Consider the following 16,006-nt stretch of genomic DNA (forward strand, 5'->3'; position numbering starts at 1 on the left):
GAATATTGTTAGGGATAGTTTCCTAAGCTTGGAGACAGACTTGGTACCTCTGTCAGGATACCTGGCAGGATGGACGGTGATCTGTTTGTGTCCCTCTAAGCTGTAATATTAATCAGAACACTAACCTGATGAGATATATACAAGTTATCATTGGGGGGGTCACTTTTCTTTCACATTCATCCTAGTCCACCCTATCCTCTAGATACTGAAATTTATTCCTTTGTGGCTATTTTTATTATTATCCCATGGACTTACATCAAAGATATAAAACTTGAAATTCTAATGGCAGTTCCTCTAGGTAGCTTCATAGTGAGCTTGTTTGGGGGCAGCTTTTCAATAGTTTATTGAGTTGACCAGTGGGTGTACAGTGTCTGGCACAGAGGGAACATTCAGAAGATAGAAGCTGAATAAAAGGAGTGAATATTGGGGCTTCCCTGGTGGCGTAGTGGTTGAGTCCGCCTGCCGATGCAGGGGATGCGGGTTCGTGCCCCGGGCTGGGAAGATCCCACATGCCGCAGAGCGGCTGGGCCCGTGAGCCATGGCCGCTGAGCCTGCGCGTCCGGAACCTGTGCTCCGCAACGGGAGAGGCCCCAACAGTGAGAGGCCCGCGTACCGCAAAAAAAAAAAAAAAAAAAAAAGGAGTGAATATTATGAATGAGATATACCCTCAACTTTGGCAGAATGTGAAGGTGTATTTTCCAATTCTGTTTTATTTTTAAGGCAGCAAAAAATTAGGCCCCCAAATACTTTGGCCTTCTTGAGCAGCAAAATATATTGAAGGAGAATGGCTCTCTTTTCTCTGAGCAATCCAATCAATGTGGCATGTTTTCCTTTTTCAGAATTATAATTGCCCTACCTGATTCTCATTTTCTTGTTCACCCATAATTCTCTTTGAAGTCAACAGAATGTGTGAGGATAGGAGATTGGAGTTGAATGTGCTATTCAGAGGATGCTGCAAGAGTGAGATTTGGGTGTTTATTTGCCTGGAAAATATCTTTCCAAGTAATGACAGCTTAATGAGACTTAAATATATTACATATTCTTTCTGGCTCATATTTAGTTTTTCTCAAGTAAAATTGACACATTCAGGATCTCTCTGTGCTCTTTAACTCCATACTTAGTTATCATTATTAGACCTTTGAGATTTGTTGGAAGGAAAAATAAAAGCCACCATTGAGTTTAGATTTTTTTTTTCCCCCAACAGTTAGCATGTTGATAAGCTTAAGGCAAACAAAACCAAAAGAAGGGTGAGAGAACGTAGTGGGCCAAGTCATATCTTTACAACTCAAAGCCCCAAACTTTAAGCTTATATTCTTCTGGCAAATTCTGATTTCTTATTAGCTTATTCTCCTTCAGAATTGATTGAGAACATTCATAGCACTGACCTCTGTTCTTAAAACAGAAGATCCTAGAGGGAAAGTCTATGCCATGCCCCAATAGGGATGTGGTGGGGATAATGTTGCAGGGAGGAGGAGAAGGCAGGAAAGTGGACAGTAGAATCAAGGGAGGCCTGTGATATCCAATCCTAATTCTTTTTTCAGAGATGGAAGGAATCAGGATGGTTGGGTATCATCTACACTACCTAGTGCCCTCAGACCACCTCCTTCACACCCTGCCCTTTGAGAACTTAGATTCTCTTAATTGTTCTATTTTGAATCAACTCTTTACGTGTCAGGCACCACTGACCCACATTATACTACTATATTATCCTTACAGGACTCTATTGGGTTAGTATCAGCTTTATTTTACAAACGAAGATTCTGAGGCAAAAACAAACATACCCAAGGCAAGTGGCAGAATTAGGATTTATCCAGGTCTTAGGATTCCAAGCATGGGGTGTGTCACTTTTTTTTTCTTCACAACTTATTTCTTTAAAAGCTTATCTTTTAATTAGAGTTTAAGAACATTTCTTGGTAATGTATTGCATGCATGATACATGTTTATCTGTGCTTCAGTTGGCTAAAAACCAAAGTGGGCCTAATTTGTTGAAACCAAATAAATAGTGTCCAATAGAACTTTTTGCAGTGATGTAAATATTGTATATCTGTGCTAGTCCAGTAGCCACTAGCCTTGAAATTGGCTACTATGACTGAGGAACTGAATTGTTAATTTTATTTAATTTCTATTAATTTAAATGTAAATAGCCAGATGTGGCTAGTGGCTGCCATATTGGACAGCTTAAGTCCAGTCCTTAGATACTGGGAGTAAAACAAGAATTACTGTCCTCTAATGCCTCGAGAAAGCATGCCAGGGAGGCCAGGAACTTATCCTGCTGCAGGCAAGCGAATGGAAAGGGCTGTATCCTTTAAAGTCACATATGTGTAAGTGTGTTTATATCATGCTAAAGACTCAAGTTTTAGTCCCTTTGCCTCCAGGGAGATGTTATATAGGCTTCTTATATAAGCTCCTTTTTTTGGTCATAAGTAACATAAACCAACTGTAAGTGACTTAAGGAATAAAGGAATTCATCAGAAGGATGGGGTAACTCAGAACTGAAGGAATCCTTAAAGAGTCCAGACCTTAGAAGGGAACCTCGGGGGTAGCAACTAAGGAACAGCTTTTAGAGTAAATCTACTCCAAACATCCTGGGCCCTCACCTCATTCCCACATCCCTGGGAATAGCTTGAGTCACTGCTGATATATTGGTCAAAGAAAGGCAAAGCACTTTACTGGACAGTTTTATAGAGACTGCCTGTAAAGAAAAATAGAGAAAGTGGAGAAATAGACAATGAACAGTCAAAAAAAAAAAAAAAAAACACACATATAAACTGCTTAGCACCATGTCCTCATGTGACAGGGAGATAGAATGTAAAATGGAACAAGTGGGCTAATACCCATGTTGTTATGGGATTTAAGGATAGTAAAATATAATACTTAACCACGTTCCATTAAAGCACTTATACTGAGTGAGTTGATTTGGCTGAGTGTTTTTAAGTACTTAATATGTGTGACTTTTCATAGCAGCCCTATGAAGAAGTCAGTGTTTTCACTGCTCTTTTTCCAAATCAATAAACTAGGATAATGAAAAATTATGATTTGCTCAGAGAAATGTAATTACTAGTACAGAAAAGATTTGAGCCCTGAGCCACTGGCGGCTATTTCTGTCCTTAATCCACATTGTATGTCTCCTCCAATTTTGCTTTTAGCACAGAAGAAGATGGTAAAACTCTGTTTAACATTAATATTTCAGGCCTTTTATGTGCTAATGAGAGAGACTCTCTATTCATTAGATATGCTTGGGACATGATTTGGCCTGATGAATACAAGTGCTTTATAATGAGTTTTTTAAATGATATTTGTTCAATTTCTGTACTTTTCATCTCTAGTTTCTTTAATCTTTTTAAAATCTGTACTTAGAATTCAGTTCAATTTTCCATTAGTCTTTAAAAAGAAAATTAAAACCCCCTATAAACCTACCAGGTATTACTATGGTTAACATTTTGGTATGTAGCCTTCCAGTCTTTTTTCTATACATATAGATATATGCTTTGAAATGTAAGAATGGGGTCATACGCTAAATAATTGTGTATGCTTTGTTACTAAACAAACAGAGCCATTTCTCTCCCACTAATTTTTTTCACACCATTTTTCTAAATATAGATAGCTTTGTCATCCTTAAAAATAAAACATTCTCATTGTAAAAAATTCAATTTACAGAAAAAGAGAACAAAATTCACCTGGTATCTCAGGTGAATTGTATTATGAAAAAGCTTTCAGAAATTATATACATGTATAATTTTATATAAATTATATAATTTTATATAATTTTATCATGTTGTATATGCTTTTTAAAAACATGTTTTTTTTCACTTAACAGTATGTTGTGGATATCTTTTCAAATCAGTATATATAAATAAAACTACATCACTTTTTCCAGATAATTCCACAAACACTGAACACTTACAGTGTTATACTGTGCTGGGCAACAAGGTGACGAGGATGCATGAGAATAACATGTTATCATTTTTATTGATTCACAATATTATATGGTAGATATGTCATAATTAATTTTCTTAGCCTCTTCCTATTGAATATTTAGATTATCTCCACATTTTTTCCTATAACAAACACAGTGGGATGAATCAGCATCCTTCCAGCTAAACCTTTGCCCACATATATTCCTTACTTTTAAGTTTCTAAATGTAAGCAAAGAATACGGAATATTTTAACGCTTTTGATGTTTATTACTGAATTGCTGTCCTATTGTTTTAATTTTGTGTTTTATGGTTAAACGCTGCCTTCTTTTTGTCTGTACAAATGCAGGCAGGCCTTCAGTTAAGTGATCACAACTAAGTTAATATTATTTTGAATTTTAATAAATCTATCTTTGATTCAGAGCATTTTCACATCTTTATCTTTCCAACACCAGCCCCCACATGTGAGGCAAAAAAGACACTGGTATGATATTTATTTACATTTTACAAGGCACTCGGAAGCCAAATAACCACCTAAGATTCCACATATACTAACAGATGTTTGGAGAAACTCCGTGTAGCATTAATGTAATTGCAGTTGCAATGGACATTGTATTTGAGTCCCCACCATCAGTGCCATGTCAGGTGGTCAGTCTAGCTGGTCATGGTAATTGGCTGCCTTTGACCGCGATTGGCTCTCACATTGCAGGCCCAATGTAGACAGGGCCAATGAGATTCAAAGAGAGGTTTCCTGGGACTTCTGAGTAAAAAGCAGTTAAGAGAACAGGAACAAAACAGAAATGGACTTGCAGACTTTGAGAACAAACTCATGGTTACCAAAGGGGGCGGTGACAAATTAGGAGTATGGGATCAGCAGATATAAACTACTATACATAAAACAGATAAGCAATAAGGATTTACTATATTTCACAGGGCATTATAGTCAGTATCTTGTAATAACATATAATAGAATATAATCAGAAAAAAATAACTGAATCACTATGCTGTATACCTGAAACAAACACAATATAGTAAATCGACTATACTTTAATAAAAAAGAAAGAACAGGCAGCCTGTTGCCCCAACTGCCTGTGGCAGCCATCCTACAACCATTAGGAGAATGAGCCCTATGACAAAGCTGAGATGAGTTGAGCGTCAGGGAAAAAATGAAGTCTATGATGACATCATTGCACTTGGACCAATCCTGAAGTTTACCCTACCGATAGAGTCTCTGTTATGTCAACAAATACAGCAATACTATCTGTTCTAAACAACAATCTGTTGTTTAGATATTCTGTTGTTGTTTAGAATCTGTTGTTTAGAACAGATTGTTACTTCAGCTGAAAGAATCTTAAGTGATAAATGGTTTATATTTAAATGTATAAAAAGTTAAATACAGCAATAATTTTGGTCAAATATTTTCTCTTAGTATCCTAATTTCTTTTGGCTTAGTATTGAACATGAATTTTATGCTTCTGGCGTGGAAATAATTTAGTTTCTTGAACTAAAAAGAAACTATGGAATACAGATTTGCCACTAAGTTTTAGCTAAAACTGCCTTTGTATGTATTATGTCCCTTATACAGAAACAAAGTAAACACAATAGCTTTCCTTACTGAAAAGGCAGAGCCTCCATCCTTTATTTCTCTGTGAAAATGACCTGGGGGTATTCTCTTTATAAGTTGACTTGGGTTCTCTAAGAGGAACAATTACCAAAATTTGTAAATCAAGATTTACAAAAGAGCATCAGATTCTTAAAGCCATGTTTTTAGGAATATTCTTGGCACTTCTAAGGAAGATTGTCAACTTAAATTTTGTTGAAGCCAAATTTTACCATTTTAATCCTTTACTTGGTTCCAAAAAGTGTTTGATCCATGTGGCACTATAAGAACAATTTATCTCTGCAGATATGCAATTTCAGAGTTTATTTCCAACAAGGAAGGCTTGGTTTGATGATGATATGAACATGGTATCCTCTTTCAAAGAAAATGACTGTATTATCAGATATTCTACAAAGTATTTTATATGCATTTTCTCAGCCTCATATCAACACTGTGAGATGTGTACTCTTTTTGCATTAAGGAAGTGAGACTGAGCAGATAAATAATTTGCCCCAAGTTACATAGCTAGTAAGGGTTGGAACAATATTTGAACCCAAGCAATTGTTGCATTAGACCAAGTCCTAACTTCTCTGCTATGAGTACAACCCCCTGACTAAAACTATAAAGAATAGCCAAGAACTAAAGGCTTCTAAAAATGCAGAGAAGTCTGAAAATCAGTGAGGAAAGAAAAATATTCTGAGCAAGAAAATGGGAGGCAGAAAGAGCTCATGTGAGCTCCAAGTTAATAGGTGCACACAAACACAGGAGCAGCTGTGTTGGTAGGAATAGCATCACAGTGTTAAACTCAGAAATGCCTGGGCTTATGAAAAATTCCAAAGCCATCCATATAAAGATTTTGTATTATTTCCAGAGGTGGATCAGTGATAATGATGATCGATAACCTTTAACTGAGTACCTGATATGTCTCAGATACCATTCTACATGGTTTACCAGTATTGCCTCATCTCCTTCTTAACAGCAATCCTGTAAAGTTTACTGATGATGGAGAGACTGAGGCTCTAAATGGTCAGTTAACTGACCAAGGGTCTCACAGTTGATAAGTGGGGAAGCCAAGAGATGAACCCAGATGGTCTAATTCCAGGACTTGCATTCCCAAGCACATGCTGCATCAAGGAAGAAGTAGACTTGGTGCTCAGGATGTGGGGATGCTCCACAAAGTCAAGCCAGGGTAGTGAAGAGGCCCATAATACAGTAGGAAAAGCAAGAGCTCTGAAGTCAGAAGACCCGTGTTTAAGACCTGCATCTTGAAACCTATATTACTTGGCAATTATCCTTAACCTCTCTGTACCCCATCTCTATAATAGGGGTAATTATACCTGCCCTACCCACCTCACCAGGTTTTTGCGAAGATCAAATAAGGCTATGTGTGGGAAATACATTATAAACCTTAAAGCCCTGTGTAAATATTGCCCCCTATAAATAAATGATTGTACCATCATGAGAGGAATATGGCATAAGATAAAGAATGCGCAAAAGCTTTGTCTAGTCAGTGGGCAGATGACCCCCAAAGTTTGTTTTCAGCTTCAAGCAGAGATCTTGTATGCAAAGCAGGGTTTTAAAAAACAACAACATTGAAGAGTATCAGTTTGAATGTTGATAAGTGTTTTATAAATAGCTGCATAATTAGCATGTACTTACTGCAAAAAGTATACATAATATTTTATTCCCTGTTGTAGGCTGTAATGAATCTGCTGCCTCTACATCCTAGGAGGTTTTCACTTACCTTCCCCATGATAATTTTAATACATGGAACCATTATTAGCTGAATTAAGAATAAGTAAATGAGCAGTAAAAAAAAAAAATACAGAAAAATTACAGGTGCCTGTGGTGAGTAAGATAATAACTAGGTAAAAATATATGAAATAATTACAGTGTTTGAACGGCAGAGCCGGCATGAGGAAAATGCCTCAGTGGAATATTAAACCTGCTGTTGGCAGGGTAAAAAGACTCTGTGGCCTTCACCTCTTCTGATTCTCAGCCCTAATACCTCACTGAAAACAGATCCAATTTGTCCTCATCCATGTTTATATGATGTCAAAGGGGCTGGTCCAGCTCAATAAAGATTTAGTCATTCTGAAAGCCTATGGTCCTATAGACTAAATACCCAATAACTAAAAGGTTCTGTTTAAAAGATGTACCAGATTTTGGTATCTGTTGTAGACTTAGTCAACCTGGTAACATTGAATATGAACTTATTTAGAATGTATCTATGATCTGCATTTGATATCTCGACAAAATGGAATTTCAGGTAATTTAGATAAAGAGTTTTAAAGAGCTGTGATATTTTTGGGGAAAAACAGTTTTAAGAATATTCTATTATATGTAGCACTCCAAACAGTGTCATTGAATAGTTTAAGGTGAACATTTGAGGCTTTTTATGTTTCATGTGCCCAGTCTTTGATTAGGAAATGTAGAGATTCACATTGAATTTAAGACATGGTTCCTGCAGTTAAGGATTCTTTTTTTTTTAATTTGTTTTCTTTTTTTATTGAAGTATAGTTAATTTACAATGTTGTGTTAGTTTCAAGTGTACAGCAAAGTGATTCAGTTATAGATATATACGTTCTTTTTCAGATCCTTTTCCTTTATAGGTTATTACAAGATACTGAGTATAGTTCCCTGTGCTATACAGTAGGTCCTTGTTGATTATCTGTTTTATACATTGTAGTGTGTATATGTTAATCCCAAACTCCTAATTTATCTCTCCCCCTGCTCCCCACCATCCCCTGTGGTAGCCATAGGTTTGTTTTCTATCTGTGGCTCATAAAATATGAGCTGTTTTGTATAGAAGTCCATTTGTATCTATTTTTTAGATTACACATACAAGTGATGTCACATGATATTTGTCTTTCTCTGTCTGACTTCATTTTAATATGATAATCTCTAGGTCCATCTATGTTGCTGAAGGATTCTTATTTAATGCTCTTGGATGGTGAAAAGTCATACTACCATAATGAGAAACCTCAAATTAGGATTTGAATCATCAGTAGTTTAAGAATGTCTGGTCTGGTTAGGAGTGGAGAGCCACTGCTTTCTAAATCAACAGACATTGGCCAAGAGAACTGGTTGAATATATAGAGCAGAGAGGGTCTAGTTCAGACATTAGGGATCCTGCTTCGCTGACTCTCAGATGGTCAAGGCTGCAACAATTAACTCTTGGTTTTCTGTATGTGCTTTGTCTTCTTTGAGGGCTTTTGGGGATCAGTTCTACATCTCACATGGATTTCCCTGTTATCCAACAAACTTCTAGGTCACCTAATTCTGCTGCATAATATATGTTTGGATAAAGAAATAATAATATTAGACAAACACAATAACATGAACAAGTCAACAGAGTCCTGGGGCGGGAGGTAAGAGAACTGAGTTCTAGTTGGAAGAATTCCATTGATAAATTCAGAAAAATCACTTCACCTCATTCTATCTGTTCCCTTACCTCTAAAAATGGTGGAGTTGAAGGAGATAAAATCAAAGCTCAGATTCTATGATTCTGTGAATCATCTGAAATCAACTCAGTATATGACTGATGAGTTTGGCCACTTGGACTACTATGGCCTTTACTTAATTGTGTTAAAAATAACAATTAAGGGAATAATTCCAGATTCTCTTACAGACTTTACACTAGCACTTTATGAGCTACCAGAATCAGATACCAGAACCATGTTATCTTTCTGTGACTTTTTCCCATGAATTCAAGCAGCCATATTGCTTCTTACCGGAACCCAGCTGTCGTCATATCATGAGTCATGACCTTATTCTATACAAGTATTTCCTGATCGTATGACAAAATCATTAGATTATTATGTGTTTGATATTCTGTACTAACCTACTCTTGAAACAGACATTAGCTAAGTATGTATTTCAGATAGTGTTCTTCGTATGTTAAAAATGTGTGTGGTATGCATTAATAATCCTTTCTAAACTGTTTTTTGTGCTGGAGAAGAGTTAGATTTTTATTCCACATAGGACTTTTCTCCATCAAATGGTTCATGCATTATTATTCCAGCTTTAGCCACGGAAAGTAATGGTTTCTGCAACCTTTCTGATGTGTGTGAATTTACAAATACTATATTTGAAATGTTACTCTTGTTAGCTTGCATTTTTTACATCATATCGAGACAAGGGACCTGGTGGGATGTCTTTATTCTTTGGCTGCTTTCTGAAGGGAATATAGGTTTTTTTCTCTTTCCCCTTCTTTTTTGTAGGAGTTAAATAAAATCTAAAAATCACATAAATATTCTAAAAACCTGGGGAGATTGTTATGGGAATAAATAGAAGCCCCAGCGCCTACCCTGTGACCATTTCAGGCAGATCAATTACATGTAGAGTCTTCTGTGTCACCTGAGAATCTGATTCAGCAGCCTGTTGAGGAATGGAATGGTGTGATGCCTGTGGAGGGGCCGAATCCTTGAGCACATGCCTAGATTCAGCTATGAAAATACTATTACTCTCAACTCCACCTTAGTGAATAAACACCTGGAAGGGGGAAAGGCAAGACTTTGTGAAACAAATCAGTGCTTCCTTTTGTTTTTTCCAGAGGTAAAGATTTGTAACTTTCATGAGAAAAAAAGAGAAAGCCTCTTCCTACTCCCTCTGGATTCAGTCAGTTCTAGCTCCCAGGAGGCTGTGGAGCTGTACATGAAGAGTGGGGGGCACTCAGCCCTTGGTTTCGGGACTGGACATGCTGAGTCAGCTCTAGGAAACTAGGAACTTCAGCAAAAAGTTCCAAAAGGAAGGAAGGAAGAGAAGGAGGGAGGGAGGGAGGGAGGGAGGGAGGAAGGACGGATGAAAGAGAGAGGGAGAAAGAGAGGAGGAGAAATCTCTTTCCCATTAGGATCTCTGCTTCCCAGATGCAATTACTGGTAATAATTTCATGAACCCAAGCACCAGTGTGTAGTCACTATAGCCACTGTTTGGGCCATAGGGACGGCCATAAGAGCCCTGCCTGGATTTGTAAGCCTTGCCATTTACTCACTGAACAACCTTGGGCAGATCTCCTCTCTGACCCTCGGTCTCCTCATCTGTAAATATTTACCCTTCAGGTTTGTGGAGAGCATTACATGATCATGTAAGCACTTGAGTATATTTATTGTAAACTGTAGAGCCCGACCCATATTTGAAGTGTTCATCATGTTAATCCTTGCAATCATGTGTTCTTTTATTGTACACAAAAGACACATTTCCCCAGCAGAAGAGAAGACAAGAAAAATCTGTGTCCTGACCCACAGAGACAATGACAATTTAGTCATCCTACACTAGGGCCCTATAGATTAGCCACAGGTGTGCAGTGGTGCCTCTGGATGCAACATACAAGCATTTGTATTGCTCCCTTGAGTCCAAGTCGGGATAGCCTGGAAAGTTAGAATTATATCCACTTACTATCAACTAGATATTTCAAACCATTTCAGCCTCATACAAATAGGAAAGAACCTCCCCCCCTCTCTCTCCCTCCCTCCCTCCCTCTCTCTCTTTCTCTCTCTCTCTCTCACTGACTTATGAGTGAACCAGTACATATTTTTCAATCAGTCAAGAATTACTCACTTGGTACCCACCATGTGCCTGACTATGCTCCTAGGTACCCTAAAAAATAGTCTTAAAATGTAGCGCCCAGCATTGCAACTCTTTGGAAAGAAAAACTGAGTTATGTGTGCATACCAGAAAGAGACCAAAGGGTTAATCAGAAAAAAAATAATTTTCACAGAAAGTGATCTTTCTTCCCTTTTTTATTGTAAGCTCAAAGAGAATTGTAGCAGTACAGGTTGAGCAATTTTCTTTTTTATGAATCCCGTGCTCAATTGATGAAAGCCATTTTGCAACCCATTTACATGCAGTAAACCTTTGCTTTAAAGTTCTGTCATTTACCTTGATCATGATTACTTATAGTCCCTTTAGAAAAGGCCCTTGACGGGTTTAGCTCCCAAGCATAGCACTGCCACGAGACAGTTTTCTACAGTGCCTTTTAAGTCATGGTCGTAAGCTAAGACATGCCCAGTCTTGTAGCCAGGTATGAGGCACAGGGATATTGTATAATGCAGAATAAACTAGTTGGAATTAGGAGTCTTGGATTTAAAACCAGCTCTACAATCTCACTATGTAATCTTGGCCATTTACACTCCTTTACTGTCAGCTTGCTCACTTGTAGAAAGAATGATGTTTTCATCACAAGACTATAAAGTAGGGCTTAACTGAGGTACTCTCTGTGCAAGTTACAGTGTAAGCTATAAAAAGGAAATTGTTTTATGAATGAATTGTCTATAATATGTACTATAAATCACTGAAAAAGGAACAGTATGTCTAATCTAAAATTTTTCTTGATCACATACTATATTTTCCCTACTGTAACCCACAGAAGAATGTAAACTGAGAGCAGGGACCTTCATCAGACACATACAGTAGACACTCAATCAGGTATCTGTTGTATTAATGGATAAAATTTCTATGTAAATGTCACTGTGCTAGGCACAGTACAGAATACAAGAAAAATAATGTTACCCCCAGCCTCAAGGAATCTATAGTTAAGATGACTAACCACTGATGCACAAAAAGCCAATAAGAGTTAAGTAATGGTTCTGAACAAGAGAAAAAAGGATGGTATAAAAACTGGGTCTAAAAAAAACTGTCTGAATCCCTCACCGGAAGACGGATACAGCAGGAAGCTTTCCTTGTCCTAACCCTGGGTGAGTTTATCTACCTCAGCCTCACCTCCTTCCCATGTGCTTTTTGTGTCAGTCACGATTCCAGCAGGACTAGATGCACACTCGTAAGTGTTTAACTGAAGTGCATATAATGAAGGATTGTAGAGATGTGTCCAGAATTGTGGGAGCCAACAAGAGGTGGCAAGGCGCAACAGCAGGAAGCATTACCAGCCCTAGAGGTGAAGGCAGGGCAGCAGGCAGGCAGGGAATGTGATGAGAGCCGGAGCTAGGCGCAACAAGGATCCTTGTCAACACACAAGTCCAAGTGGAGCCATGCAAGTCTAATTCTTTGGGCAACGATCAAGGCAAAGTCAGCTGGGTTTGTATGCATTTGGTCCAGAACCCATGTGCAGGTGAGGGTTTTCTTGAGGGCCTAAGGAAGGTTTTCCAGTAGTCCAGAAGGCAGGCTTTCTGAAGCTGGGATCTGTCACCCTGTCTTTGCAAGTAGCACAGTGAATGGCTAAATATCTTCCTTGACTCCTTGGCACTTACCACGCACAGCCTTCACAAGGTACAGAACAAGAGAAAATGGATTACGCCCTCAACAATAAGAGGCGAGTCATCCGCCTGGTTTTGCAGTGGGCTGCCATGTATGGAGACGTCCTGCAAGAGGATGATGTGGCAATGGCTTTCCTGGAGGTACGTGGGGGTCATCCCTTCCAAGAATGCACCTTTGTCCTACAATGCAGGGACAACCCATAGGCATGGCAGCTTCCCTGGAGGGACTGTAATTGCAAATTCTAGATTCTGTTAACATGTTCATTCATCAGAAGGGTACTATAAGGAAAGTAAAGAAAAGCATCATCTATTATCCTGACACTGTAATTCAATAACTGGAAGTAGCATTCTAATGTATTTTCATTTGGTTATTTTCTTTTTATATTTTCCGTAGTTGTAATCACACAGTACCCATCATTTTACAGGCTGCTTTTTCCACTTGATGTAAGGATTTTTCCATGTCAGTAGAGTCTTTCTAATAAAAATTTCTAATGGCCTTGCCACAGATACATTTATTTGTTCCCATATTATTGAATATTTACATCATTTCCATTTTTACCTTCCTAGAATAACAGCGTAGTGAACACTTTTGTGCCAATAGGTCTATCCTTGGTTATATTCCTAGGAGTGGGATTACTAGATGAAATGGTGGATATTTTTGAGTAGAGTGAAGCAGATAACTTTACTGAGGAATTCCTGGGGCCATGAGGAAGTTCTTTTTTTTTTTTTTTTTTAATTTTACAAATTTAATCAGTTATACATATACATATGTTCCCATATCCCCTCCCTTTTGCGTCTCCCTCCCACCCTCCCTATCCCACCCCTCCAGGCGGTCACAAAGAACCGAGCTGATCTCCCTGTGCTATGCGGCTGCTTCCCACTAGCTATCTACCTTACATTTGGTAGTGTATATATGTCCATGCCGCTCTTTCACTTTGTCACAGCTTACCCTTCCCCCTCCCCATATCCTCAAGTCCATGCTCTAGTAGGTCTGTGTCTTTATTCCTGTCTTACCCCTATGTTCTTGATGACATTTTTTTCTTAAATTCCATATATATGTGTCAGCATACAGTATTTGTCTTTCTCTTTCTGACTTACTTCACTCTGTATGACAGACTCTAGGTCCATCCACCTCATTACAAATAGCTCAATTTCATTTCTTTTTATGGCTGAGTAATATTCCATTGTATACATGTGCCACATCTTCTTTATCCATTCATCCGATGATGGACACTTAGGTTGTTTCCATCTCCGGGCTATTGTAAATAGGGCTGCTATGAACATTTTGGTACATGTCTCTTTTTGAATTATGGTTTTCTCAGGGTATATGCCCAGTAGTGGGATTGCTGGGTCATATGGTAGTTCTATTTGTAGTTTTTTAAGGAACCTCCATACTGTTCTCCATAGTGGCTGTACCAATTCACATTCCCACCAGCAGTGCAAGAGTGTTCCCTTTTTTCCACACCCTCTCCAGCATTTATTGTTTCTAGATTTTTTGATGATGGCCATTCTGACTGGTGTGAGATGATATCTCATTGTAGTTTTGATTTGCATTTCTCTAATGAGTAAAGAGGTTGAGCATCCTTTCATGTGTTTGTTGGCTGTCTGTATATCTTCTGTGGAGAAATGTCTATTTAGGTCTTCTGCCCATTTTTGGATTGGGTTGTTTGTTTTTTTGCTATTGAGCTGCATGAGCTGCTTATAAATTTTGGAGATTAATCCTTTGTCAGTTGCTTCATTTGCAAATATTTTCTCCCATTCTGAGGGTTGTCTTTTGGTCTTGTTTATGGTTTCCTTTGCTGTGCAAAAGCTTTGAAGTTTCATTAGGTCCCATGTGTTTATTTTTGTCTTTATTTCCATTTCTCTAGGAGGTGGGTCAAAAAGGATCTTGCTGTGATTTATGTCATAGAGTGTTCTGCCTATGTTTTCCTCTAGGAGTTTGATAGTGTCTGGCCTTACATTTAGGTCTTTAATCCATTTTGAGCTAATTTTTGTGTATGGTGTTAGGGAGTGATCTAATCTCATACTTTTACATGTCCCTGTCCAGTTTTCCCAGCACCACTTATTGAAGAGGCTGTCCTTTCTCCACTGTACATTCCTGCCTCCTTTATCAAAGATAAGGTGACCATATGTCCGTGGGTTTATCTCTGGGCTTTCTATCCTGTTCCATTGATCTATCTTTCTGTTTTTGTGCCAGTACCATACTGTCTTGATTACTGTAGCTTTGTAGTATAGTCTGAAGTCAGGGAGCCTGATTCCTCCAGCTCCATTTTTCGTTCTCAAGATTGCTTTGGCTATTCGGGGTCTTTTGTGTTTCCATACAAATTGTGAAATTTTTTGTTCTAGTTCTGTGAAAAATGCCATTGGTAGTTTGATAGGGATTGCATTGAATCTGTAGATTGCTTTGGGTAGTAGAGTCATTTTCACAATGTTGATTCTTCCAATCCAAGAACATGGTATATCTCTCCATCTATTTGTATCATCTTTAATTTCTTTCATCAGTGTCTTATAATTTTCTGCATACAGGTCTTTTGTCTCCTTAGGTAGGTTTATTCCTAGATATTTTATTCTTTTTGTTGCAATGGTAAATGGGAGTGTTTCCTTGATTTCACTTTCAGATTTTTCATCATTAGTATATAGGAATGCCAGAGATTTCTGTGCATTAATTTTGTATCCTGCAACTTTACCAAATTCATTGATTAGCTCTAGTAGTTTTCTGGTAGCATCTTTAGGATTCTCTATGTATAGTATCATGTCATCTGCAAACAGTGACAGCTTTACTTCTTCTTTTCCCATTTGGATTCCTTTTATTTCCTTTTCTTCTCTGATTGCTGTGGCTAAAACTTCCAAAACTATGTTGAATAAGAGTGGTGAGAGTGGGCAACCTTGTCTTGTTCCTGATCTTAGTGGAAATGGTTTCAGTTTTTCACCATTGAGGACGATGCTGGCTGTGGGTTTGTCATATATGGCCTTTATTATGTTGAGGAAAGTTCCCTCTATGCCTACTTTCTGCAGGGTTTTTATCATAAATGGGTGTTGAATTTTGTCAAAAGCTTTCTCTGCATCTATTGAGATGATCATATGGTTTTTCTCCTTCAACTTGTTAATGTGGTGTATCACATTGATTGATTTGCGTATATTGAAGAATCCTTGCATTCCTGGAATAAACCCCACTTGATCATGGTGTATGATCCTTTTAATGTGCTGTTGGATTCTGTTTGCTAGTATTTTGTTGAGGATTTTTGCATCTATGTTCATCAGTGATATTGGCCTGTAGTTTT

General features: G+C 37.9%; 1 protein-coding gene across 8 annotated transcripts in view; it reads left to right on the forward strand.

Moving 5' to 3' along the window:
- The window catches only part of RAPGEF4 (Rap guanine nucleotide exchange factor 4), a 143,640-nt gene that overhangs the window by 88,331 nt on the left and 39,303 nt on the right, over positions 1 to 16,006 (forward strand). For all 8 annotated transcript variants that reach the window (XM_060105799.1, XM_060105795.1, XM_060105797.1 and 5 more), the window contains one exon: positions 12,716 to 12,866. In XM_060105799.1, the coding sequence (XP_059961782.1) occupies positions 12,716 to 12,866 (151 nt within the window). The remainder of the gene's footprint in view (positions 1 to 12,715; positions 12,867 to 16,006) is intronic.

This window comes from Mesoplodon densirostris, chromosome 8 (genome assembly GCF_025265405.1).
Source record: "Mesoplodon densirostris isolate mMesDen1 chromosome 8, mMesDen1 primary haplotype, whole genome shotgun sequence".
NCBI classification, from domain to species: Eukaryota; Metazoa; Chordata; class Mammalia; order Artiodactyla; family Ziphiidae; genus Mesoplodon; species Mesoplodon densirostris.